General features: G+C 56.7%; 8 protein-coding genes across 8 annotated transcripts; 2 read left to right on the top strand and 6 right to left on the bottom strand.

The window, feature by feature from the left end:
* Positions 1-140: 140 nt before the first annotated feature.
* On the top strand, positions 141-5750 carry B0H64DRAFT_443190 (uncharacterized protein; the record flags this gene model as incomplete). Its single annotated transcript, XM_062806697.1, has 2 exons — positions 141-2169; positions 2221-5750. The coding sequence occupies 2 exons, from the start codon at positions 141-143 to the stop codon at positions 5748-5750; spliced, it is 5559 nt and encodes a 1852-aa protein (XP_062657615.1).
* Positions 5751-7201: 1451 nt separating this feature from the next.
* Positions 7202-11758, top strand: B0H64DRAFT_443189 (SNF2 family N-terminal domain-containing protein; the record flags this gene model as incomplete). The annotated part of the gene is made up of 11 exons (XM_062806696.1): positions 7202-9141; positions 9191-9381; positions 9443-9520; positions 9592-9677; positions 9740-9792; positions 9847-9910; positions 10265-10579; positions 10641-11013; positions 11088-11239; positions 11293-11362; positions 11436-11758. The coding sequence occupies 11 exons, from the start codon at positions 7202-7204 to the stop codon at positions 11756-11758; spliced, it is 3645 nt and encodes a 1214-aa protein (XP_062657614.1).
* Positions 11759-12015: 257 nt separating this feature from the next.
* Positions 12016-13674, bottom strand: B0H64DRAFT_418104 (quinon protein alcohol dehydrogenase-like superfamily; the record flags this gene model as incomplete). The annotated part of the gene is made up of 2 exons (XM_062805295.1): positions 12016-12156; positions 12280-13674. 2 exons carry the CDS (start codon positions 13672-13674, stop codon positions 12016-12018), a joined length of 1536 nt encoding a protein of 511 aa, XP_062657613.1.
* Positions 13675-14310: 636 nt separating this feature from the next.
* On the bottom strand, positions 14311-16739 carry B0H64DRAFT_374927 (uncharacterized protein; the record flags this gene model as incomplete). Its single annotated transcript, XM_062802382.1, has 2 exons — positions 14311-16461; positions 16602-16739. The coding sequence occupies 2 exons, from the start codon at positions 16737-16739 to the stop codon at positions 14311-14313; spliced, it is 2289 nt and encodes a 762-aa protein (XP_062657612.1).
* A 1027-nt stretch (positions 16740-17766) lies between these two features.
* Positions 17767-19043, bottom strand: B0H64DRAFT_325290 (uncharacterized protein; the record flags this gene model as incomplete). Its single annotated transcript, XM_062800694.1, has 2 exons — positions 17767-18582; positions 18657-19043. 2 exons carry the CDS (start codon positions 19041-19043, stop codon positions 17767-17769), a joined length of 1203 nt encoding a protein of 400 aa, XP_062657611.1.
* A 633-nt stretch (positions 19044-19676) lies between these two features.
* Positions 19677-21005, bottom strand: B0H64DRAFT_418102 (glycosyl hydrolase; the record flags this gene model as incomplete). Its single annotated transcript, XM_062805294.1, has 1 exon — positions 19677-21005. One exon carries the CDS (start codon positions 21003-21005, stop codon positions 19677-19679), a length of 1329 nt encoding a protein of 442 aa, XP_062657610.1.
* Positions 21006-22002: 997 nt separating this feature from the next.
* On the bottom strand, positions 22003-22746 carry B0H64DRAFT_324988 (uncharacterized protein; the record flags this gene model as incomplete). The annotated part of the gene is made up of 1 exon (XM_062800676.1): positions 22003-22746. One exon carries the CDS (start codon positions 22744-22746, stop codon positions 22003-22005), a length of 744 nt encoding a protein of 247 aa, XP_062657609.1.
* Positions 22747-23408: 662 nt separating this feature from the next.
* Positions 23409-24192, bottom strand: B0H64DRAFT_399694 (uncharacterized protein). Its single transcript, XM_062804023.1, has one exon. The coding sequence runs from the start codon at positions 24082-24084 to the stop codon at positions 23551-23553; it is 534 nt and encodes a 177-aa protein (XP_062657608.1). The 5' UTR covers positions 24085-24192; the 3' UTR covers positions 23409-23550.
* Positions 24193-25777: the final 1585 nt, after the last annotated feature.

Here is a 25777-nt window from a genome sequence, read left to right as displayed (position 1 = left end):
AGATTGTTTCAGCAGCCGCGCAAGTCCCTTATTAACACCCGGGAATCGCTTATTCGAAAGGTCGCGACGGGAATGGGATGCCCCACGAAGAGCGAAAACTTTACCGCCCACATATCCTTCACATTTAAGGTTACTCCATAATGACGGTAATAATGGGGATGGACGGTCGCCGCGCCCGACTCCATCAGTTGGCCGCCGAATGGGGGGTCCGCCACACCGCACCGGTGGCCCCGCCCACTCCGGGCCCGCAACCCCGGACACAAAACGACGAGTTCCACGCCGAGGAGCTGCTCAAAAGGCGGCGCATGTCGTCCGGCCAGGACAAACAATCGCAGGGCACCATCAAACGGGCTTTCAGTTCTCATAAGAAAACATGGGAACCCAACGAGGTCTTCGAGGCCCTCAACGCCCATGTGGCCAACGGCGGAGCTCCGGGTGTCGCTGATGCCCTCATTGCGAAGTTGTTGTCTGCCGGCGGCAACCTGAACGTGGCAAACGTTAAGAATAAGACCAACTTACTCACAAGGCGGAGGAGTATCGAGTCCATGGAACGGAGCAGGGTGCTGCAAAAGGCCATCGAGAACCGCCAAACCGACATGGTTGCCGTCCTCGCCCAACACGCAGACCCCTTGACCCTAGACCAGGCATTGCCGATGGCGATGCGGTCCGGCGACCTTGCCATGGTTCACCTTCTGCTTAGCCGGGGCGCCAATGCCTCGCAAACACAAGATGCCCAGGACGCTTTCCGCCAAATGTGCATCATGGGCGGGTACTCGGAGCTGGTGGGGCTCGTCCTCCACTCCGAAGGGCGTCCGCCCCCGAGCTGGCTTTCCATGTCCATGGTTGATGCTTCCCGGAAGGGATGTCTTCACACGGTCTTGAGACTCAGTCGGTCCGCCGCCGATGGTGAATACAACAAAGCCGAAGCTCTTAAGACAGCCATCGCCCAGTGCAGGGTAGACCTCGCGCTTGCGATCCTCACGGGTGCGAAACCCCCGACGACTGGAGGACAGGGTGTCCTGGAGAGCTTCGCACAGCTTGTCGAACATACCACCATCGGCCCGAACGAAAAGATGGTCCTGGCCGAGGCGTTACTGTGTGCCGGAGCTTCGGGGGACGTTGTTTCGGCCGCACTTTCGCAGGCCTGCGACAACGAGTTTTACGACATGGTCAACTTACTCGTCTCATACGGAGCTTCGGTGGAGTACCGAAATGCCAGCATCATCCGAAATGTCGTCGCCAAGGGGCAAAGCAGCCTCGTGCAGTTATTGCTATGTGAGCCGGCGACACTCAGTCCCATCTACGCCTCGGAATGCGTCACGAGCCTCCCTAAAACAATACCAGCAGAGGATCGCCACGCTGTGCTCAGCATCCTTTTACGTAAAGGTGCTGGAGGAATCCCTTTACATGACGCTTTGATAGATGCTGTTCAGGCAGGTGACCTACAATCCGCGCAACTCTTAACAACCCCTTCTTTTCCGCGGGGTCCACCCGTAACCAACAACGGCCGCCGCACCAGCTCTCCTGGAATCACCAACGTCAGGCACGAAATGGCTTCGGTAGACCACAAGGACGGTCTAGCCCTGAGCACCGCCGTGCAAGCGGCAAACCTCCCGATGGTGAAACAGCTTTTGGCTGGCAAACCATCTACACAGACTCTCGACCAAGTGTTCCCCTCGGTTCTCGGTATCGAATCCGCCACCCGTTACCACACGGTCGAATGCTTCCTCGCCGCTGGAATCTCCAGAGCATGCATCTCGGCCGCCTTGCAGCAGGCCGTAGAGGAACAGCCTCCTCGCAGGGACGAGAAGCTGATTGGCATACTGTTGCGACATAATGCCGATGTGAACTTTAACGACGGAGCCGGAATTCTGTCTGCAGTCACGATCCGAGATCTACCTATGCTGGACACTCTGCTCAGGAGCAAACCCTCCCCCCAAACCATGGCCGCCGCGTTGACCCGGGCCATGGCAGAAGACGACAAGCCGATCCGGTACGAGATGGTGCGGTTGCTAATGGCCGCCGGTGCCGGCCGAGATGGCACCGAGGCATCCGAGGCGCTGGCACAATTGTTGCCCGTAAAACCAACAGATATCCAATTAGCTGCGCTACTTCTAGAACAGGGCCGGGCAGACCCCAATTTTGACCAAGGGCTGCCCGTGGCCATAGGTATGTCTCACCACACCCCCACGCTGCCCATCCCCAGCTAACCCAACCCAGCCGTGGCCGACCCCGACCCAGCCCTACTCGAACTCATCCTCCAACACGGCCGCCCCAACCACGACACCGTCTACCGCGGCCTCGACACCCTCTCCAGCCTCCCCACAACCCCGACCAAACTCCCCAAACTCACCGCCCTCCTCCGCCACAACCCCTCCCCCGAAATCCTCAACGCAATCCTCTTCAAAGAAGTCCAAACCCTCCTCACCCTCCCCTCCACCACCACCAACCGCACCCTCACCACCCTCACCGCGCTGCTCACCGCCGGCGCCGACCTCAACGCCCACAAAGCCGCCGCCCTCAGCTGCGCCATCAAGGCCGCCGACGCGCCCATCACCGACCTGCTCTTCAACCACGCCGTCCCGGCCCCGGCCTCCCTCGCCGCCGCCCTCCCGCACTCCCTCAACATCCCCGACCCCATGGACCGCCTCGCCTTCACCCACCGCCTCGTCGCCGCCGGCGCCCCCGCCGCCGAGGCCGCCCGCGCCCTGGTCTACGCCGTCACTGCACACCCGGCGGATATGCCGCTGTTGGCGCTGCTGGCGGCACATGCGGAGCCGGGCGGGGGGGAGGCGCTGGTGGTGGCGGTGAAGAATGCGAATGTGGAGGCCGTCGGGGTGGTGTTGGAGAAGGGTGGGGGGCGGTATAAGGTGGGGGTGTTGGGGGAGGTGTTTCGGGAGGGGATGCTGGTGCCGGATCGGGGGCGGCGCGTGGGGATTTGTAGGGCGTTGTTGAAGAGGGGGGTGGCTGGGTTGGTGGTGGCGGACGCGCTGCTGGCGGCGGCGAGGGATGGGGATTTGGAGCTCGGGGCCGTGTTGATGGAGTATGGGGCGAGTGTGGAGCATTTGGAGGGGCAGGCTGTTGTTGAGGCTTGCGGGGCCGGGTCGGTGGAAGTTTTGGGGATGTTGTTGGGGAGTAAGGCTGAGGTGAAGATGCCGACATTGGTGAAGGGGTTCCAGGCGGCTACGCAGGTTGGGGATCTTGGCAAGAGAGCCGAGGTTTTCCGGCTGCTGCTGGACAAGGGGGTGTCTGGGGAAGTTGTGGATGCGCAGTTGGTGTCTGCGGCGAAGTTTGGAGAGGATGGCGAGAAGCTCGTCCGGTTGTTGCTTGAGTTTGGCGCTAGCGTCGACTACAATGCTGGCGAGGCCATCTGGAATGCGACGCGTAGCGCCATAATGGGGAGCCTCAAACTGATGCTTGGCGTGGAGACGACGGGTAACCGACAGACGTTGCCATCACAACCGACGCTGCTCCGGGCTCTTAAGGCAAGCAAGAAACTCGGCAGGGATCCGCGATATCAGGTCATCGAGTGGCTGTTCGAAGCGGGGTTGTTGCCGTGTGAGGAGATCAATATTGCGTTGAACAGGGCTGTCAAAGATGAGCCCGACCCCAGGCTAGTCCAGCTGCTCCTCAGCCACGGGGCATCACCGCTGGTTAACGGCTGTGAGACTCTCACAGATGCTGCTTCGTTGCTGTTAGCCGACATCCTAGCCATATTGCTGGAGGCCGACATCCCGTCAAAGGATGTGTCATGGGCCTTCCAGCAAGCCTTTACGCCGGAAACCGCTTCAACATGGCTTACGGAGAAGGGTTTCGAGGTTGCAAAGATGCTGCTAGAGAAAGGCGCAGAAGGGGAGAGCCTAGCTCTCGCTCTCAGCGCCGCCATCAATGCCTACGGGTCGGACATCGACGACACAGCCCGCAAATTTGGTACGGTTCTCCTTCAGGGCAATGTCGATGTCAACCACGAAAATGGTTTGGTCCTCCAGAAGGCGGCTCGGAGGGCGGATTCGGAACTCATCTTGCAGGTTTTGGAGCGAAAGCCAGACTCCAACGCGGTGTCCATGGCATTCCCGTACGTCTTTGACGCGGACCTATCGGAAGCGGACTGCCTCTATCTCGTGGAGCAGTTCATCGACTATCACCACGGAGGGGAAAGGCTCGATGTGATGTTTGCCCACGCTGAGTCGGAGCCGGTGGTGTTCCGGGCACTCGGCAAATTCCCGCGTTCGGTCAAGATCCTGCAGGCACTCCTCAACGCCGGCTACTACCACGACCAGACAACCGTGGTCCGAGTTATGGATGACGCTGAAGAGGAGCAAGTCAGTCTCGTGTTTTGGGCGCTCCTTCAACCACAGAAGCGAGTCAGCAGCGCGGTCATCGAGCTCCTTGTTGACTGCGGTGCCAAAGTCAACTTCGAGACTTCAGTGTCCAAAACTACACCGCTCATGTTGGCTATCCAGAACCGTCGGCATGACTTGGTGAAGACGCTCATCCTAGCCGGGGCTGAGGTCGATGTGGCAGACGCCACCGGCAACACACCCATGACGATGGCAACGCAGATTGGAGGAGACCTCAGCACTTCGCTGATGTCAAGCATCCTTGCCGCCGACCCGTCCATTAATGATGGCTCTTTGCACAACGCGGCCAGAGACCTCAATCTTAAAGCCATGCAAGTTCTCGTCGAATATGGCCACGACGTAGACTTCCCCAGCACGTTGCACGGCGGCCGCAGCGCGCTCGGCGAGCTTTGCCTGAACGCCGCCCACGCCGGCCCACTTACCGCTGCGCAGGAGAAACAGATGGACAAGGCCATGGCCTTCCTGATAAACCAAGGGTCGGACCTTACCATCCAATCACACGGCAAATCCGTTCTCCTTCTTGCGCTCAACTCTGCCGACCCCATCCCCACCACCCGGGCGCTCCTCAAAGTCGGCCTCTGGAAGCACACCAACAAGAGCTACAACCACTACAGCGACGGCACTTACACGTATTCCGCAACACAATACATCACCCGTGTTCTCCCCTGCTCCGACGACCTTCGTCCCCAACTCCTCGAACTCCTCAAATCCAACCGCGCCATAGACGTCTACTACGCCAACGACGGTCCGCAGCCCCAAGATGCAGTCAACCTCCCACCCGAACTCCTCCGGGCCGAGCGCGAACGCCGCGCGCGAGAAGAGCGCATCGCCAAGGAAAGCGAGGAGCACGCCATCGCGCTGGCCAGGACGAAGGAGATCGCCCAGATCCACAACCAGATCTTCGTGCAGCGCGCCCAACTGGAAGACTCCCGGGCCCGCAAGAAGCAGGACGACGAGATGGCCGCGCTGGGCGAGCGGCAGGCAGCGGAGGAAGCGTCCTTTGCAGCCGAGCTCCGGCGTCGCAAGGCCGCCCGCGAGGCGGCCATCACCCACGAGCAGCGCCTCACCGAGGCGGGCCTGATGCGCGCCCGGGTGGTGGCGGAGGCGGAGCTGGAGATGGAGGGCAAGAAGCAGGAGAGGATGATCAAGTGGGAGAGCAACATGTCCCGGCAGCGGGAGAATGACGCCAAGGCGTTGAGCGGGGTCCGGATTAGGGAGCGGGAGGCGCTCGACAGGTTGGAGGCGGCCTCTGATTCCAGGACGGTCAAGAGGATCGCGGAGCACAAGAAGTTGGTTGAGGGCCAGACTGCGCTGGCGGCGAGGCTGGCGAACGGGCCTGGGGGGTTGGACAGGAGGCAGATTGGGTATGTGACCGGGGAGCTGGATTAGGGCTTGGAGAGGGTCAAGCAACAGTGTGTTGGTGGATTGTGGTAAAATGCTGAACATGATATTATACCTGGTAGTATTGCAATGAGTCTAGAAAACATTTTTACACTACCTATTTGATGCCCAACTCGTGTTGACAGTGACAAACGCTGTGAAGTATATCGTTGTTGCGTTTCGGTTTACTGCCATCAACAACTCGACCATTCATCCACGCGAATCTTCTCTTAGCCTTCCTTCTTAACCTTAGAGCAAAGTCGGAAAGTTAACAAACGGATTGACGAACATGAACAGGCCGTTATTACAAAATATCTTTGGTTTAGTCGCGATAATTATCGTTATCCCTAGAGCTCCTTCCCCCGTTCGTTTGCATCGAAAAGCTTTCTCTTTCTTTTCTCAACACCGTGCCCACCCACATCCGCCTTTTTGTTACCGTTCGAAGTTATCGTGAGACTGGAACATCTACAAGTATTTCGCATTTTGCAACCTGCAGTTTTGCTTTCCCTCAGCCGAGTTCCCTCCTCCTAGGCGAGAGGTTACCGACCACAACGCGGCCACTTGCATGCACTTATCCCCAAACCATTTCATCACTTCAGGTGGTTCTTGAGCTCCTCCTCTTGACAAACACACAACATCCTCTTTTCAGCATCTCGTTTTCCCGCAACCACCAAACGTACTCCTACACCAAGGTACCGAACAGGGTCCTCCCTCTCGCACGCACGTTCTGCTCTTTTCTTTCTTTTCCTCCTCGTCACTCCAGCTGAGCGCTACAATTTACATCCTTCAACCGCGCAACAAATCCATGATCGAGACTCGGAGCGGGCGTTAATGAACAGTCCGGTCGTCCACCGCCTCACCTGATCCTGTTCAGGATCCCGTACTCAGCGGGTTCCTGTTGCTTTCGCGCGAAGTCGGCCGGCCGTCTACCTGGGCGCCAACGAACACAATTTGAGGTGAGTTTCCTGTTTTAATATTGCCTCTCAGAGGCAATCCAGTTTCTCTCGCTCCGACGAACGGCAGAATCTGCAAACGATCGCCTTCATTTCCTCCTCCTTGGGACTTCCGAAGTTCTTTCCCGTCTTTCTCCAACCATCAATTTCACGCCTTCATTTACTATTTCCTGTTCTTGGAACCGGCACCCGTTTCCTTAAAGCGGGTGTATTCAACCCAGTCCGCACTCCTCGAGTCCAATCTTCCGCCTCATGAAAACCCTCGTTAATGCTGCCTTGGGTTGGTTCTTTCACTACAACGTGCACTATTCAATGACCGTAAGCTGAACTCTTCCGAAAATCTCCTACTTCCTTTTGCAAGATCTTTTCCCTTTCGTTTTTCTGTTGCACCTAGTGAGCAAAGAACCCGGTTCGTTCCCAAGGCTCATATTCAGTGTGAAGTCATCTGCGCGGTGTGCTAACCATGTATGTAGTTCCAAAACCAGGTTCAAAAGCACGTGCAACACTATGATCCCCGAGGACATTGAAGGGCGGTTGGGTAATCCCCCGGCTCCCACTACGTTCGGGACCCAGTTCACCTTTTGCCCCGATTCATCATCAGCCGGAGATATGATTTCCGGAAAAGAGCCCCTTTTGAGCAACCCCGATCAAAACTCGGAACCCGTTTTCGATGGGAACGTTGGACAACCCGACGAGAATCTAGTCGCGCAAGTTCAGGGACAAGAACGCTGCCATCAAAACGATCATTTGGAGGCAGTCGACATGGGCATCTTGGATGTTGGCGACATTGATGCTAGGAGCGACGGAAGCAGCGAGAACGGCTTGTTCGTCCAGCAGGATCCTGAAATCAAGATCGAGGATGAGGATGACGGCGGCCACCGCAGCAATGGTCTGATCGAGGAAGAAGAGCCTGCCGAAAACGATCGCCGCTCCGATTTCGAGGAATACAATCGTGGGGAGGATTACCGCAGCGACGAGCATCCTGACGGTCCGGAAGATGGCAACGAGAACTCCAACAGCAGAGATCAGGTTGGGGAAGATCAACCTGATCGGTTTCGAGTTGAAGCTCAGGTCGGCAGAGACAATGACAGCGAGTGCATGTTTATTGAGGCCGAAGATATCCCCGAAAGCGTCAAGGCCAGATTTGCCGAGTTCGAATTCTGCAAGTTCCCCGAGGCAGCAGGCGATCTTATCTGCATCGGCTCGACGCAAATCAAGGTAGAAGAGCCTGATGACGATCTCGTCATGGTGGACGGCCACAGTGCAGAGGATCCCGACTTCGTCATCGATGAAGACGATATCTTGTCCGATGGCGAGCGACCGAACAAGCGTCACCGGGCCGCACCAAAGCGCCAGAAGAAAAGAGACGACACGCAGCCTCTGAACCCGAGACAGGCAATGATTGGTGGTCCGCCGGAAACAGGTGGCAAAGGAGCCTGGCAAGAGCCGACTGATGATGAGCTCATGGAGATGTATACGGAGCAAGAACACCTCAACGCTCTAAAGGCTAAAGGGCCCCTCACCTTCCCACAGAGAGCGGCTCTGGCTCGGATCACTGCCAAAATTGCCAAGGTTGAAGATATGGCGTCCCAGCACACAGAGACCCCAGGCGTCTTAGACCCAGCGCTGGTTGGTGACGGCGGGGGGGCAGAGCCAAACTTACAACCGCCAAGTGGCACGGAAGGCAAAAAGGCTCGTCGATTAGCAAAGACAGCCCAAGAGTATTGGGAACGCGAGTATGCCGAAAAGGGCTCGGGTGTACGCAACATGGCTGAGGCAACGAAGCGAAAACGAGCCACGAAAAAGCAGAAGAAGGGGAACCAGGGCAGTACAGGAAACGCCATGGAGGGCAGGTTGTTCAGCATGCTAAAAGACGTCAACCCCATCATGGCGAGAGCCGCACAGGCCGGCATGGCCATGCCCGGGCCGATTCAAGCAACAACTAGAGAGGATCACCTCAAAGCAATGAAAGATTTCCTCTTCAGGGTAACGGGCAACCCCGGTCAGCGTGGCAAGTCTGATGATCAGCGGCTGCTTGAGAAAGCCGCAGCATCCTTTGGCCATAGCCAAGTCCGAGCTTCAAACGGGAAATGGTGCCTGGCAGGGAAGAGAATGATCTCAACCCTGTATAGCCATCAGCTGGTGGGGGTTTCTTGGATGCTCGGGCAGGAGTTCTCCCCCGATGGCCCATATGGCGGTATCCTAGCGGACCAAATGGGCTTGGGCAAAACAGTCCAGGTGCTTGCTACCATGTCGGTCAACCGGCCAACCCAAGCAGACGTGGACGCAGGCTGCCACCAGACGCTGATCGTCGCTCCGGCGACTGCAATCAGCCAGTGGGAGCGGGAGATCAACAAGCACTGCGACAAGTCCTTCATAAAACTGGTACATCACTACAGGGCAAGCCAGAAAATCAAGCCGGAAATGTGGAAAACGGCAAACGTCATGTAAGTTCTTCCATCCTCCTGGAAACGCACTGCTTACAGGAGTCCACAGTCTCGCGAGCTTCAACGAGGTTACAAACGCGCTGCCTTCCGACAAAGTGCTAAACCGAATTACTGGGAAGAAGGCGGGTAACGAAGAGTGGCAAGAAGAATACGATGAGGCCCTAGGCGAGCTGCTCAAACATCAGTTTTTCCGCGTAGTATTGGACGAAGGACATGCGATTCGCAACGATCGTACCAGAGGTTTGTCACCTCACACCCCCTCGCGCTAGCCTATTATAATATGCTGATACATCAATCTTAGCGGCAAGGGCCTGCTTTAGTTTGACAAGCAAGTACCGGTGGATATTGAGTGGGACACCCATACACAATTCGACTACAGGTGTGTAGACCCCTTCTCAGTTTCGCTATTATATGGGGATTATCACAGTCCACGCGACTAATGTCCGCTAGAGTTCTACACCTACTTTCGTTTCCTCGGAGCCCATTGGTCTGAAGACTATACCGAGTTTGCTAAGCAGTTCGGCAACATCGAGAAGGTACTAAGGTTTCCATCCTCGGAGTCTACACCTGCAACGCGCTGACCAGAGGCACTTTCTAGGACGATGTCAAGGAGAGGCTGGACGTCATGATTCGAAGCCTTATGCTCCGGAGGTATGCAGCATTTCCACACCCTGGTGTCAATTTCTAAATTTGCAAAATCGATAGATGTGTCGACGAACACTTCCTCGGCGCTCCGATTCTAGATATACCACCAACCAACAAGATTGAGGTACTCAAAATTGACCTCACCGCCGAAGAGCGCTTAATCTACCGGCAAGTTGTTGTTTTCTCTTTCTCATTCCTTGTCTTCCAACTACCCTCAAGCCCACTAAGCCCACAACCCCCGTCGCCCTGCTGCCCCCCCCACCCCGTCGCCCTGCTGGCCCCCCTACGCCCATATAGTCGGTATGCTTTCAGTGTGCTTCACTGCCCTGCACCTTATCCTCGGTTCATTCTAATCGTCACGGGCAACCACAGGCGCTTGGAGAGTCGGTTCAGAGATAACATAAGCACCCATCTCGAGCACGGCACTGCATCCAAGAAGATCAGGACATACCTAGCGTACCTAACTCGGCTGCGGCAGGCTGTGGGGCATCTATTCCTTCTTGAAGGCGTCCTCCAGGCAAACTTCACCCTGGAGGATTTCAACTATATTCGGCGACAGCTCTCGAAAACGGGTGGCAAGACACCGATGCACCGTCAGCTCGAGCGGTGGGTTGATATGGAGTACAACGCCTTCGAGGCCGAGGAACACGGCTCAGTAGCCTTTGGGAGAAGCCGGTTCGGTGACGCCTTTAACATGGACACAGAACTCGAGGAAATGGAAGCCACCAAATCGATGGAGGAAGTGGTGTGCCGTGTCTGCTTCGACTTTCCCGTTGAGCCTCAGATAACTGATGTGAGCACCAGAACCAGGCTAAGATCCCCATTTCGGACCTTCGTAGCTAACTCGGACGCAGTGCGGACACACATTTTGCGAGGAGTGCATTGCGGGGGCCTTGAAAGTCAAGGAATGTTGCCCGGCCTGCAACACTGTGCTTTGGAACTTGAGCCTGAGTGCTTTCCAAGGACCAGATCGAGCACTCGGCGAGAAACAAGATGACAACGGCGACGTACGCAAACCCAAACAAAAGAAGAAAAAGACCGAAGAGGACTGGGAAGTTGGTGACGACAGAAACTTGGCCCAGCCTAAGATGAAGGACAGTTCCAAGTGGATCAAACAATACGACAAAAGCTTTCCACATAGGCCACTCCAAGGCAGTTCCAAGACGATCATCGTCAAGAACCAGATCTTGAAGTGGCAAAAGGACGCCCCTGACGATAAAGTCATTGGTAGGTGCCTAGGTACTTACCTAACCATGATGGCATATAAACATCTTGACTGACAAGCGTTGTTACACGCCTAGTCTTTGTCAACTGGGCCAAGCTGGCTTGCATCATCGGCCGGATGCTGCACGAAGAACATATCCCATTTCTCTATTATTTTGGCGATTTAACCAAGGACCAAAAGGAGGCCGCAATTCTCAACTTTCAGGAGAAGCCCGACATCAAAGTCCTGGTAAGGAGCCGCCCCCTTCCAATATTCACGTGTTACAACTGACCAACCCGTAGGTCGCATCCATCCGCTGCGGCGGTCAGGCGCTCAATCTCAACTTTGCCAATCGTGTGATTCTCGTCGACCGTAAGTCCTTCTCAGGGATGAGATTCAAAGTACACCGCGGCATTCCCAGTGCCTTCTAACGCCGTTATTGCAGAGTGGTGGAACACGGCGATGGAAAATCAAGCTTTTGGCCGCGTGCATCGCATTGGCCAGGAGAAGGAAACCTACTTCACCAAAATCGTGGTGCAAGATAGCGTTGACCAGCGATTAGTGGACATGCAGGAGGAAAAGAGCAAGCGTATATCCAGCATTCTGAAAGAGGGCGTCAGCCGCAGGACGGTACCGACGCTGGAGGAAGTGGTCGCGCTTTTTGGAGCCGGAAATGACGAGGATTCCGGGAAGAAGGGCGCTCAAGAGGATGGGGAGCAGGCGGTGCTGCCGGCAGGTCATGAGGCGGGAAGTGAACGAACGGGTTGAACCCTGCAGCAAACATTGAGGGGGTGTAAGCTAGGAAGGGAGTAAAATGCCCAGGTTTGGGCAAACTAAAGGGATGGGAAGCATGGCGAAAACGGTGAGGGGAAGGGATGGCGGCTAATGGGTTACAGTCAGGGACCCGGTGCAGGAGCTGAACCTTCCCGAAGCGAAAGTAGAGCAATTCAAAAGGTGAAACGGAGCAGAGAGTCTAGAGCGGGCGACAACTCGGTCGTGGTGCTCCGCAAGGTGACCACGCCTTACTACTTTGCCTTGAACACATAGAAAGCACCGCCCTCCGTCTCCTTATATCCCGTTCCGACAAACACATACTTCCCCTCGACGGCGATTCCTCCCTGAAAACCGCCATCCAGTTCATAACTCCACACTGTCTCCCCGGTCTCCTTCTTGACCGCGATCAACGTGCCCGGTCCCTCTGCATTGTACCCAACCGGTCCTGTCCCCCCTGTCAGGAGCAAATCACCCACCACCGCAGGAATCACCACAGACAGATCCCCCTTCGGCACAGCATACTGCCACAACAACGCCCCATCCCTCGCAGATGCCGCCCCAATGACACTATTATTCACCGCCGTCACGTTCTCCGGCTGCAGCAACCACTCCTGCCGCCCGCTATTGATCCCCGTATAATACACCTTCTCATCATCCGCCGCCACCCCCCACGACAGACCGGCGAGCGTATCCCCGGGGCTCGTCAGCACCGACCACAGCACGGCGCCCGTATCGGCCGCCAACCCATACAACACCCCCGACTTCTGCCCCACGGCCAACAAATCCCTCCCCCTCGGCCCCATCCCAGCACCTACCAAACCCCCACCAACCCCCGCCGCCCCCCTCACCAGCGTAGGCGCCATCCCAAAATCCGCATCCGGCCCCGGCGTAAACGGACAAAGCGTCTCATTCCTCGGCAGATCCCTGGTCCCGCACACCAGCGTCCACGCATCGAGCGAGTCCAGCCGGCGCACCCAGTTCGCCCTCCCCGAGCGCGTGTCCAGCGCAAACACCGACTCCTGCCAGATGTACGAGGGGAAACAGTGCTTGCTGGCATCGGCCTCGGCGCAGTGGAAGAAGGCCTCGGGCACGGTGTAGGCGTTGCCCGTGGCGAAAAACACTTGGTTGCGGGCCGTGTCGATGGAGGGTTGGCTGCCCCAGATGCCGGCGCCTGACCAGCGGAGGGGGTTTTCTGGTCCGGAGGGGGTGGGGAGGTTGGGGGGGATGGTGGTGACGTTCCAGAGGGTGGTGAATTTGTTTGTGGAGGGGGAGAAGCGGAAGGCGGCGGCGTTGCCGATGAAGGTGCAGCACGGGTAGCTGCCGTTGGTGAAGTAGCCGGCGTTCTCCTCGGCGCTGGACACGCCGACGAAGAGCGTGTTGTCGTGGAGGGTCGGGCTGGAGGTGATCAGGGCTAGTTCGTGCGGGTTGGCTTGCTGCACGCCGAGGACGGCTCCCGTGTCCAGGTCGGCGGCCACGATGAGCGCGTGGATCTGCGTGCCGAAGAAGAGGATGTTGTTGTCGGTGTCGATCTGCGGTGATGTTCTCGATGCGGCGAGGGCTACGGTCAGCTGCAGGGATGTGATGGGCGCGTAGTCGGCGACAACTTGTGTGACGTTGAGATTCCATTTCACCTCGCAGGTCTTGTAGTTGAGGGCGATGAGGGAACCGTTGTATGTCGGGTAGTAGGCAATGTTGCCCCTGATGGAGGGTACCGCGCTCTGGCCGACCGGGTTGGGGATCCTGCAGTGCAGTGATAGAGACGTGACGCTCCTCGAGTCAAGGTCGCGGTTCCCCTCTGCCCAGTGGTTGTTCAGGTGTGACGCTCCCCAGCCGGTCCAGGAATGGTCACCGCCCGCGACCACAAGACTGGGGAGAGATAAAGCCAAGCGCAAGATCCAAAAGACTTTCATAGTGGCGCGTCCGAGAACTAGATCAATGGCAAGGTATCCGAGGACAATGAATGATCGGGGGAGGGCATAGGGTGCCGGCCCGAGCGGAAAAATGAAGTTATGGGTAATAGCCGAGGCGGGGTGAGATCTGGGATGGGACGGAACAACGTCGTACTTGTGTGGTACACCCGCTGCTCTTGAAGCTGCATGATGTCTTGAAGCTGCATCGTGCTGGCAGGAGCAGGTGAAGGGTTGATGATAGTCGACGAATGGGAGCGGCAGGACAGGCGAGGAGGGGTTGTCACTTCATTTGGGATATAGGTGCTGTGGTCAGGGCTGCCGAATCCGATGGCTGTATTATCCGTGGTCCCGCCCAGTTTACGCCACCAGTCCTGCTGTGTTTTGCTGCGTAAATCCAACGATCGATAACATACTTCCTAACCGAGAAAAGAGGGGGAGAAACAAAGGAAGATAAGAACACGAGACGGAAAGAAAGAAAGGAAGAGAGAGAATACGCTACCGCAAACCCCTAGATCTTCAACGAGTGATTGATAGAACATGGGAAGGAATATAACCGGGACATTCCTCCGGCCCACCTCTACTTTCTACCTATTCTCCGATACTGACATAAGAAAGAAACAGCAGCGCCATCTGCGTTTACATGTCTTGGTACGGCACGTATGATGAAGTAGAGTGGGATGGAGTGATCGGCCCAATGTCGGCCCATTGCATGTGACGGTGAACCAAGGTAGCCAACGGACCTGTTGCCGCATCGTCAGAATTTCCTTTAGGTTGTGGCGGCGTGTACAAAGAACCGTCAGCAGCCGTAGCTACAGGAGCCAGTCTTTGGGGCGCTGGTAGAGATGGCGCCCCTGCAAATACGGAGTAGCCAACGGAGAATGCGGTGTTGTTGTTACCGATGTGGTTCTCGTCGAGAGAATCTAACTGGGACATGGTATTGCCGGCGTTGTGAGTATGATGGGAGGCTATTATTGCAAATATGTCCTCGTCGGTTTGGCGGTCGACCTGGTGCTCAAAAGCCTGCCCGGGTTGAGGAACCGCTGGAGGCTGTTGCTCCACAAGCTGTGTGGGCATCGAATGGTAGCCTAGCACGGCGTGCGTTGCGTCGGGTAGGATGGTGGGCTGGATGGTGGGCTGGAGGTTGAATGGCGAACCGATATCCCAGTTGAAGGGGGGCGGGGAGACATGCGAGGGTTCCAGCGGTTGAACGGTGTACGGTTCTGTGGGCTCGCCGTGGGTTTGTCCCAGTGCGTCCAGAGTCAGGGGGGTACCATGTGCCGTACTCCGGATCTGATTGTCGTAGTCTCGGGGACCAGACCAAAAGGCTGAGGGCGGGGACCAGCCAGGCGTTCCCTGGCCGTCCAAATCGAGCATTACCGAAGGAATGAACTGGTCAGCCACTGCTTCGCGTTGTGCCTCGAGGGTCTCGAATTGGTCCAAGAAGGGGTCCTCACGTGCCCGCTCTGCTTGGTGCTTGCGGAGGAAATACCTACAGCACGTGTCATATTGGTACTCGATGTATCGTATTGTCCTGTCAACTCGACGGTCGACGTAAACGTCCCGGGGCTGGGGTTCATTCGGGAAGATGGTACGGAAAAGATCCCGCCATTGTTGTTCGAGGCTCTTCCTTACGGGGCGCCTCTTAATAATGGCAAGCTGCTGCTCACTGATGTGGCCAGGCGTCAGGTCCGGCGTTGGCGTGGCGCCACATCCGGTGTTGGTGTAGTGTGCCGTGCGGGCTAGCGGTGTTCTTAAGGAGGTATGGCATTGAGGACACCGGAAAATATAATGGTTGTCGATTACGTGCCTCTTCACCTCGGATACATTGCGGTGACGGCGAAGACAGTGCCTAAATATCTGGGGCCGCCATTTCTGGAAAGGGCAGGCGAAACGGCGGGTCTGCTGCCGCATTGCGCCCTCTGGATGCCGGAATCCACCACCATCGCCATCCTGCGGGTCGTCGTCCTCACCGCTGCCAAATCCCCCGCCGCCGAGAAGGCGACGCGAAGAGCCTCCCGTTGCCGATGGCCGAGCTGGTGTGGCTGTGGTAGACGGGGCTGACGCAGAAAAGTTGCTGATGTGCTGACTGGTCTCCCGGTACGGTCCGTTGGCTCCCTGGGAACCTGTGTGGGTCCTCCAGAAGTGCACTCTAAGGGCTCCGACCAGTTCTCCCCGTCGCTGCTTCCTGGCCCAACGAGCGTTGTCCTCGTTATCCACGGCAATGTGTAGGGGGACGTCGGGTGTCGGTACCAGCACGAGCATAGTTGAGGCGCGAGTGGACTCTGAAACGCCATTGCTGCCACCCACCGTCGCGCCGATAACCTTGGTGGACCGGCAAGACAAGGATAGGAACGCGGACTCCAGGGTCCCTGCCGAGGAGTGGAGGGTTCCAGCTTCCCACCAAAACTCGAATTTCCAGGGAAGAGGAGGGTTGTCATCCGGGTTCAGGCATGCCGTATCAACAGTGGTCGATGACTCGGAAGGCCCCTCAATGTGGACTTCGAATGGTGTCTCCCGAATCGCCTGGTCAAACTCAAGATGTAGAGGTAGCTCGGGCCATTCCAGCGATCTCGTCGGCCGCGGAATCGGCAGCTTATCCAAGCCGACCAGGCTCGGCAGGGCGAGGGAAGGCCCTCCAGATGACGTCGGGTCCTCCGAAGGAAGCACTGAAGGTGCCCGGTAGGTTGCGATGGGCATGTTCTGCTCTGGGCCCGTTGGGTCCAACGATTCCGGCGTCGTACTAGCCTCGCTCCCGTTGTCAATCTCGGCATCACGGGCAACTCGATGCTGTGTGTAAATCACATGGCCGATCGGTTAGCCATGAGTCCCATCATCCATGACGCCCCCTAGCCAGGTAAGGTACCTAGGTAGGTAGGTAGGTAAGGGTACGGAGTAAGTCATTGATTGAAATTGATTAAATTACTTACTTGGTCGGTATCATCTGAAGCTTTCTGTGGTGTACCCGACAGTCCCGACTCGGATTGCCTTTCTTTGGCAGTCCCTTGTCCCGGGGGGTCCTGGGGGCTGGCCCGGCTGGGTTCGGCGGCGGGTCGGAATGGTAGCATTTTCGAGCATGGAAAGCTTCAAGTGACCGGTGATGGTCATGGGTAATGAAAAGAGAGTATGCGTTCGATGGTCATGGTCACCCACGCCCTGGGCCCCTGGCTCCCTTTAATACCAGGCCTTGGACAATACATTGTCGCTGCCGACGACGCTTTTCTGCCTTGCTGTTGGTGTCTTCTGCTGCTTGAATAACGCTAGCTTGATCGAGTTGGTGCGTTGAATAACGCTAACCCGAGTCAGTTAAGAGTTGCTGCAACGGCCGTGGGCGTTCGCACGGTTTTCTCACACTTTTCACACACTTTTCACACACTTTTCACACACTTTTCACACACTTTTCACACGGTTTGAACAACGCTTGCGCAGGTTCGTGAGGTGGTAGCCTATCACCACTTAGACATTTCCTCCGAATCCCGACCCTGTTGTTACACGACGCAGGATTTTCAAATCCCGTATGCGCAGCCGGGCGACGGCCGTCGTACGGTGCAATTTGAAGGGTTGTCGTGGCATGGAACTCCGGAGCTTCCCAGCTCGTGAGCCTCCAGACTCGGTACCTAAGGTACCTATTGTTTCCATGCCGGTACGGCGGTCAGATTGGGTACCTCGGTACCACCACATTCACAAAAAAGGCCGAAGTCCAAGTGCACCAGATGGCGACCATAGAAACTTCATTCTCGACTAAAGGAACAAGGCGAAAGCCATCCTGAAGCTCAAAGATAACTGAATTTACACCATTTACTTTTGTTTTATTCCCCTTATCGTTTATTTAGTTTCTTTGCTCGATTTCTTTTATTTCCTCTTTTTGCTTGATTTTATTGCCTTCAAGGTTCCTTTCGAGTTCGGCTTTTTCTTTTGGCCAGAGTATGGGTACGTACCGATCTCGCAAGATCAGCCTTAGGGTTAATGAGACAGCCTAGAGGCTTACCATTTCGAACAGCTAGCATGTAAAGTTCGGAGACGTATTAGTTTACTTCCAACTAAAACACTGAGACCAACTTGCCGTCTCCCGGAGCGTTCCGCACAGAGGGCGAGTCATGCTTCATTTTTTCCACCGTTATTGCCCTCTTGCTTCTCCGCTTTTCTGACCTCTTCATTGCCTCCCTCGCCTCCCTGGCTGTTCGAGGCCACTTGCATCCTGCTGCCGCCCGAGCCAAACGGAGGAGTAATTGTCACGGTTGGAAAGGTATTGACGTGGGCGATAAAGGCCTCATGCTTTGGGTAATCCGTCACGGATCGCGGTTTCCCGATCAACTGCGTAAGATACTCCCGCGTTGGAGGTTTACGCTCCCATATATCCCGGTAAAGGTGTTTCAGGATGGCCAGTTCGTCGTTGAGTCTCACGACGTTCTGGTGGTCCGCAAGGATCGGTAAAGGAGAGCTGGACGGGTCAGGGTGTTCGGCAAGGAGAAAATCAGTTAGAGATCGCTGCTGGTGGTCGGTGAGCTGGTAGTAGCGGTGCGTGGCACCCGCTCGGCAGGAGTGGAAGTAGACATTGGGCGGGAACCGCGGGGCACGCTCTTCAGATTCCCGGTCAAATACCGTCACCCCTCCAAAGATACGGTCCTCTGCCCAGTATCCCACAACGTCGGCAATGCCGTCCGGGTACACGTCGTGGTCCAGGTAACCGTGGTGACTGAAGATGCTGGGCCGTGGGGGAGTGAATTCCCAGCTTACACCAGGCGGTTCCTCGTTCCATTGGTCGATACTGTCGATATCGCCGCGGTGCATGCGAAGTCCAAGCTGGAATAGAAGCATACAGATTTCGTGTATAGCCACGGCAACGAGTTCAGTCAATCGGATGTTGAACATTTGCGATCCGGGAGACGCCTTGCGGAAGACGCGGAGTGTCTAGCAAGGTTGCACAGGCTGTCAATACGGAGACTTAACCACTTGGGTTCCGCACCTGAGCAATAATGACATACCTTCGGATCAAAAGATAAGACGCATGGGTTGAATTGTTCTCGGAAATGCCGGGCCCTGTCAAGGACTCCTGGGCATAAATCCTCGTGCTCCTCGATGGGATGGTCCCCGAACAAGCCCGGGTATCGACGGTCCCAGGCAACATCGGCCGTGGGGAGCCCGTCAATGATCTGTGCAAAGGTGAACAGCGCAGGTTCGGTCGATAGAACGTTGGCCAAGGCACGAGAAAACACTCTGTGGTGTTCGGAGCGGTCATTGTCAAAGGGGATCCGGGGGGTTTTGGCATGCCGAGCGAGGACCTTGAGCTTCGTAGTCACGGCGGGGAGATCAAAGACGTATAATGAGAATGTGGACGAAGCCTCGGCCACAGCGGCGGGGTATGGCGGCATCGACGACCGCGAGGGAGAGGGGAACCGAGAATCATGGCAGTCGGGAGAGGACTGCGAGGGTGGAGAGGGCGCCATATCTCAAAATGGAATTCGTGCTTATGGAAGGATTGGGCCGAATGGACAATGATAATGATGTGAAGGAGAATCAGAGAGGAAGATGGGAAGTCAGGGAGCGAAAACGACGAAACCCCCCCCCTCGATGGTCTCCACTTTAGCCAACTTACACCGCCACGGCACGACTAAAGCAACATGACAAACAACCAAACAACTCGTGCTAAGCGACCAACAAAACACTGGGTGGCTCCTGATTCGGCCACACATCACTCCAATAATCGCTCTCTGTATGTACCCACGACCACCAACCTTCAGTACCGGCAACACCATGCGGATACATGGACGGATACATAGGTACCTAGTTAGGTGGTAGGTAGAGAGGTAGGTACCACCTAGGTACAATGTATAAGATACGGCCCGGGAGGCAGCTACAGCTTACTGGGACTCGGGCTACCATATTGTTAGATGTACTCATACTGGTTGAATGGCCTCGATACATGGCCCGTCCTTCCATGCCCCCAGATCCCTGCACCACAATCCCGATGCTTCTGGCACTTGGGGTTCCAACCACGGCCGCGTTCACTTCTTTTCAAACTGCCACCAGTTAAAGTTGAACAAATTCTGGTCCCCGCCGCCCACAAAGCTGAAAAACAGGTCCTGCTGCCCCGTCGCGCTACCCGAGAGGGGACACGAGATAGTCTTCCACACGTCGGCACCACCGGTGGCATCGACGGCACAACTGGCGATCACCGTACCCGTCTGGCTCCCCAATCGCAGTTCGATCTTGGCGCCGCCAGCGGCGGCCGCAACACGCAGGCTGACCGAGGCCGCGCCAGCCTCCCCGAACCTGACGCCCTTGACCTTGATGTAGTCGCCGTTGCCGATGCCCGTGACGTGGATGCCGCCGCCGTCGTCGCTGCTCGGCTCGGTGGACAGGCCGCTGGAGAAGGCGATGGTCTCGGCTTCGACGCGGGCGTAGGGGTCGAGCGGCGCGAGCTGCGGCGCGCCCTCGTCCGTCATGCTGAGCGTCGGGATGCTGCCGTCGCTGCCGTACTCGAACTGCTCCACCGCCACGGACCGCGTGAAGCCGCCGCCGCCCGGCAGCGCGCCGTTGTGGTAGAAGAGGTACGACCCGCCCTTGTAGTCGATGATGCCCGGGTGGTTGGTGAAGGATGATCCTTCGGTCGGCATCAGCTGGCCGCGGTAGGTCCAGGGCCCTGTTGGTCCTGGCGCCGTGGAGTAGCGGAGGTCTTCGGCGCAGCAGTGGCCGGCGTAGGCGAGGTAGTAGGTGCTGTCGCGCTTGTACAGCCACGGGCCCTCTTCGAAGTGGCCCTCGAACGAGGATAGGTCCACGTTGTTGATGTCGCCGCTGTAGGAGATCATGTCCTCGTTGAGCTTGACGTAGTACAGGTTGGGGTTACCCCAATAGAGGTAGGCCTGGCCGTCGTCGTCGATGAGCACCGTCGGGTCAATGGCGCCGTTGGCAACCAGCGGCTCGCCGATGGCGTCCTTGTACGGACCCGTGATGGTGTCGCTAACGCCAACCCCGATGCCCATCGATGAGCCTTTGCGCGTAATGGGCACATAGTAGTAAAACTTCCCGTTGCGTTCGACTACCTGGCCGGCCCAGGCATCGGCGCTCGCCCAGCTGAACGTTTCGACACCCATCATCTTGCCCCAATCGCGCCAGTTGACCATGTCGGTCGACGAGAACAGCCGCCAGTCCTTCATGGTAAACCAGTCCGAGTTGGGCTCATCGTGGCCCGTGAAAAGCCATACCGTGTCATTCCAGACGTACGGCGCCGGGTCCGTTGAGTACAGGGTTTGGATAATGGGATTGTCGGCCAGAACAATGGGCACCGCGCCAAGGACGGTCCCGACGAGGGCGGCCAAGTTGTTAGACAACATTGTGTGACTTTTAGATGGCGTTAAGAGGTCGACAGGCGACTGAGGAGACCTGAAGACTGGACACAACCGAAAGCTGAAGGTAATAGCTGGCTCGCCCACTTACATATAGGGCGAGATATTTCCTTTTTAGGCTCCGTGGGTCAGTGTCGATCTCTCCCCAACCGAGGCGAGAGCCCCCCGGTCCGGCTCTCCGCATGAAGAAAACGCTCTGGTCCCGCCTCCGCATTCGCGACCTGGTTTTGAAGTTGTAGTGCATCTCGCACCGAGGGATGGGACTGGAGCGCATGTCGGAGGCCGGGATTCGTTGCCGGTATTTGTCCGGCACGACGGAGCTTAATCCTCCAACGACGTCCCCAATGGATCCGCACGAATCGCAGGGCAGGTTGGAGTAATCTGTACAGGCTAATCCATTCTCTGATTTTGATAATGAGTGCTCGAATGCCCAACGGGAGCGGCGAGGCGGGGAAGGAGGGCCGAAAGCTGTGCTCCTTGCCAGTGAAAAGGGTCAAAGTAGGAGGCAGGTCATGCATTGACACACCAAAGAGAGACAAATGCATGTCGATACGGCAAAGGCTCAATGGGTGGGTTTCTTTGCAATGACCGTTCCTGGGCCCCTGTTAACCACAATGTTACCTGTCGCGCGAAGACTCTACCTCTCAGCACATCTCCTGCAAGACTTCGTAGGCCAAACATCAGCAGGCCAACATCCACTTGTCCCTTCAAGATGTTTTGGCCGGGGCAGCCGGTCTTCATTTGTGTTGTGTCGATGGCTTTCTATCCCAGCATACTCGGGCTCAGTCAACCCACAATGCATCAATTTAGCAGTATCCACACAACCGTTGCTCACTCAAGTTCATTACTTCCAAGTTCTCGCCGGTGAGAAAGCTCCTACTTCCATCCAGCTCTCGAGACCTCCCTAAATACCCTTACCAAGAATGCCCGATCCAAAACCCAGGGGCCAGACACAATACTCCCCTAACTACCAACTCCCACACCCTCACCACCGCCCGCGCCTCCTCCTCTGACCCCCGCTCGCCACACCCTGCAGCGCACCATACCCAACATTCCGCAACTCATCCAGCACCAACACAAACAAATACACCTTCACATGCTCCCACGCCCACCTCTTCACCCTCGCCGGCGTCGCCGCCCACCCCACAACCCACAGAACCAGCACCACGCCCACCATCAACAACCTCCGCATCGTCTCGCTCCCCCCAAACTCAGCAACCCCCAACACCACAGCCTGCACCCCCGCAAACCGCCAATAATCCCCCGTCCGCCACACCCCCACCACCACCTCACTCCCCACCCCCCCTCCCTCACCAAAATCACGCTCCAACCTCCCCTCCCGCAACCTCACCCCACCCCCACCAGCACCACCAAGTAACCCCCCCACCGGCAACGAAACCACCACCCCCGCCGCCGGCCCGCGCAGCGAGGCGATCGCCCACTGGAAGTAGAAGGCGCTGAAGAGGACTAGGCCGGCGGCGAGGCGGTCCAGGAAGAGCGTGCCGGACAGGTGCATGGGGCCGGTCAGCCAGGTGAGGGGCGTGAAGGGGGTCGCGGCGGTGTAGAGCAGGGCGGTGAGGGCGAGGGCGGTTAGTTGGCGGGGGAGGAGTGTGGTGGTTGTGAGCGTGGTGGGGGTGGGGGTTGGGGTGGGGCTTGGAGTTGTTGGGGGAGGTGGTGTTGAGGCTGGGGCTGGGGTTGGTGTGGGGGGAGGGGGTTTGGTGGTGGTCATTTTTGTTGTTGTTGGTTGGTTCTTTTTGGTGGTGGTGGTGGTCGTCGTCTTGTTATTGTTGGTAGGGGTTGGTAAAGGTTGTGTTCTCCGAGTCTCCTCTGCGTAGGTTGGTTGAAGGGAATCAAGAGATTGTCGTTGTGGAGTTGAATGAATGAGAGTGAATTGGAAACCAACTTCGTGGCCAGGTACTTATGAAAAGCAGAGATGGGTATAAACTCCTGAACAAACCGATTCAGACTTGAATGTACGCGCGTCCGATGAGGGAACACCCCGATCAAACAAAGAAGTTGAAATTGAACGAAAGGCTGGAGAAAAAAGAGAAGTCTGGGAATTGCGCGTCGCGTTGCATCATCTTATATCGTCGAGGTCAGTCCCTCTCACCTTTTCAAATCTCTTCCCCGGTCCCTGGTATGGTTGAAGAATCCAGATTGGGTTCCTGCCCGGGCCTTGTGTTTGCGGCATCGCTAACGCGAGTTGGGATCGTGCAACTCGTGGGCCGCGTTCGAGCCCTCATGGCTGCCTGTCGTGCCTGGAGCTGCCTGGTCCGCGTTCCCACCCGAACAAATAGTTCCTTTTGTTAATTTTAATTAGCGCCGGGGCGCCCAAAAACCACACAACCAACGCCGTCGCAGCCGAGAAAAATGTGCAAGCGAAAAGCAAACATTGGACTCAGCGGGGGCAAGATGGAGTCTGGAAGACTATCGGTCGGGCGGCGAGATACAGTTGGCAGAGCGCATTGCCCCTTTTCGGGATGCCCCGGCCATTTGTCATCCTGTTCTTCCAACCCCTGAATTGAGTTTGTTGTCACTTATCCCCCTGCCAACCGTCCTGATCCGTCCGAGTCACCTCCTCCAATGATGTCTTTTCGTAGTAATCCGATCCAAACCGCAACGGAAGACAGATCAGGTCATTGAAACACGCTTTGCCCTTGGGACACTCCAGCTTTTCCTCCCCGCCGCATATCTCGGCAAACGGCCAGCAGATGCCAGACCCGTCGCACGAAGGCCCGCACGAGTCGGCCGTTCTCGGATCGGCGATGCAGCTCTCGATGCGCTCGTTGCAGTCATCGATCAACGACCAGCCTCCGCACAGCGTGTAGATTTGCTGCTTGGAAATGTCGATTTCCTGGCAGGTGCCCGGGCATCCCTCGTTCGAGCTGTTCACCCATCGGGTGCAGTCGGTCGAGAGCGGGATGCAAGTCAGGTTCCCGGCGCAGTCGCCGAGTGTTTGACCGCAGGGCTGGCCGACCTCGGAAGGCGGGGAGTCGACGGGGGTCGCAGCAGAGACTCGGATGTCGAGGAGGAACGCCGCCACGGAGAGAATTGTGGTGCGGCGCATGTTGGGCGGACGGGGGAGAGCTCACTCCGGTATGAGTAAGCAGAGCTGGGCTTCGTGGGAGAAAGGGGGAAGAGAGCCAACGGGCTTGAGAAATGACATACGGTGTTCAAATAATCATGGTCTTCTCCCACTATAACGGCCAACCCGGGTGGTCGGGTGTTCTATCTATAAATATCTCACCCTGACGTCGATCACCCAATTACAGACGTTGCCCATGCGCTTGGATATTACTTGGCAATATCTTCTGTCGACCTTCCCATATTAGCCTGCACCAAATGCAGCGCTGGGCATGCTCCGGCTGCTGTTTTTGGGATCCTCAACCCTTTGAGGTCAACGTTGAACGTCCGAATCACACTTGGGTACTAACAGCATGCCTAGCGTCCAAGGAAATGGGACAGGACTTGATCCTGTACGGGAGGGGGTAATCACTCTGTTTGACAGCTCCGGCGCTCCAAGGGGCTACTTTGTTCTGGAAGAGGGTGGTTGTGGTGGCAGAGCTCAGGGGGGCAGGACAGCCTGCAGCCTACATACCTTACCGCCCCATGCCGAGACTGAAAAACCATTGACGGCTTACGTCTTGAGCGAATTTATCCCCGCTTGAGCAAAAAGAGCAGCCCCAGGCGAGTAAGCCGGAGGCTAACGGTACGTTGCCGGCTTAGAGCCCCTAATCGGCTCGATCCACAGCCCGCTCCTTCCCTCGAGCCGATAGACAACCGCTCTTGCCCTCGAGAGCGGTTACCCTCTGGCTCAGAGGAAGGAACGGATTCAACAAATAAGCCGCTCAAGATCGTGAGCCGAAGACAGAGGGCTCGTTGCTGTGAGCGAATATATCCCGGCTCGTGGATACCCGCCTTGCACCGCTAAGTAGCTATGGAATTGGGTTCGGCGATTGGGAATACAACGTAGAATGTCACGCCGAGTAAACCACTTTTCGACGTTAAAGGCCATTAAGAAAGGCACAGGCAGCTCCCAACATGAACACGCACGTTGACACCGTCTCTCGAAGATGGATTGCCGCCTTAAGCAATCTCCGGAACCAACGTGCAAGAGTTAACCTCTTGAGCGGATCGGCCAGATCAATGGCTTGTTCCGCTCGGTCCCGAAACACCGTGCAGCTTTCAACATGATTCGACACGACTGCATTGGCAAACAGATCGTTGATCTGGGCTCCTATCGTTTTTTATGTTCTGTCTTTCACAGCCCTTTCCGTGCACTTACGAGAGACTCTGTACGTACGGTTCATGCTCTCTACCAAGGATCTTAACACAGCGGCGTTCCACTAGTGTCTGTGGGCTTCCGACTTGAACTATAGCCAAACATATCATATGCAACCATGCTCGTGTATTTCTGTGGTTTGGGTACCGAGCCAGCTAGCTAACCCTAGGGCAGAACTGCTGTTCACCCTAAATCTGGTATGCACCCTTACACCCTGCAGTCGGGGTAATATCGAAAGTTGGCGGCAAACAAAATGGGGAAAAGGTCTCCGACGAGAACCGGGAGAATCTTCGAAGCCCCGGGCCAGTAGCATCGAGTCGGACCATCCTGGGGCAACTTCTTGGATGAGCGTCTCTTTGCTCGTGCTCAGCCGGGCCGTCTCGAAGACACGGCCAAAAGAAGCATGCTGCAGCGCGCGCTTCTTCCAATATTCCCCTTTGAAAACGTCGACATGCATCACCGTCATGCCCCGGTGGGG

The sequence above is a fragment of the Chaetomium fimeti genome (assembly GCF_033439085.1).
Source record: "Chaetomium fimeti strain CBS 168.71 chromosome Unknown B0H64scaffold_5, whole genome shotgun sequence".
Lineage (NCBI taxonomy): Eukaryota > Fungi > Ascomycota > Sordariomycetes > Sordariales > Chaetomiaceae > Chaetomium > Chaetomium fimeti.
Note: the sequence above shows the minus strand (reverse complement) of the source record. Positions and strands in the feature narration are given on the sequence as shown.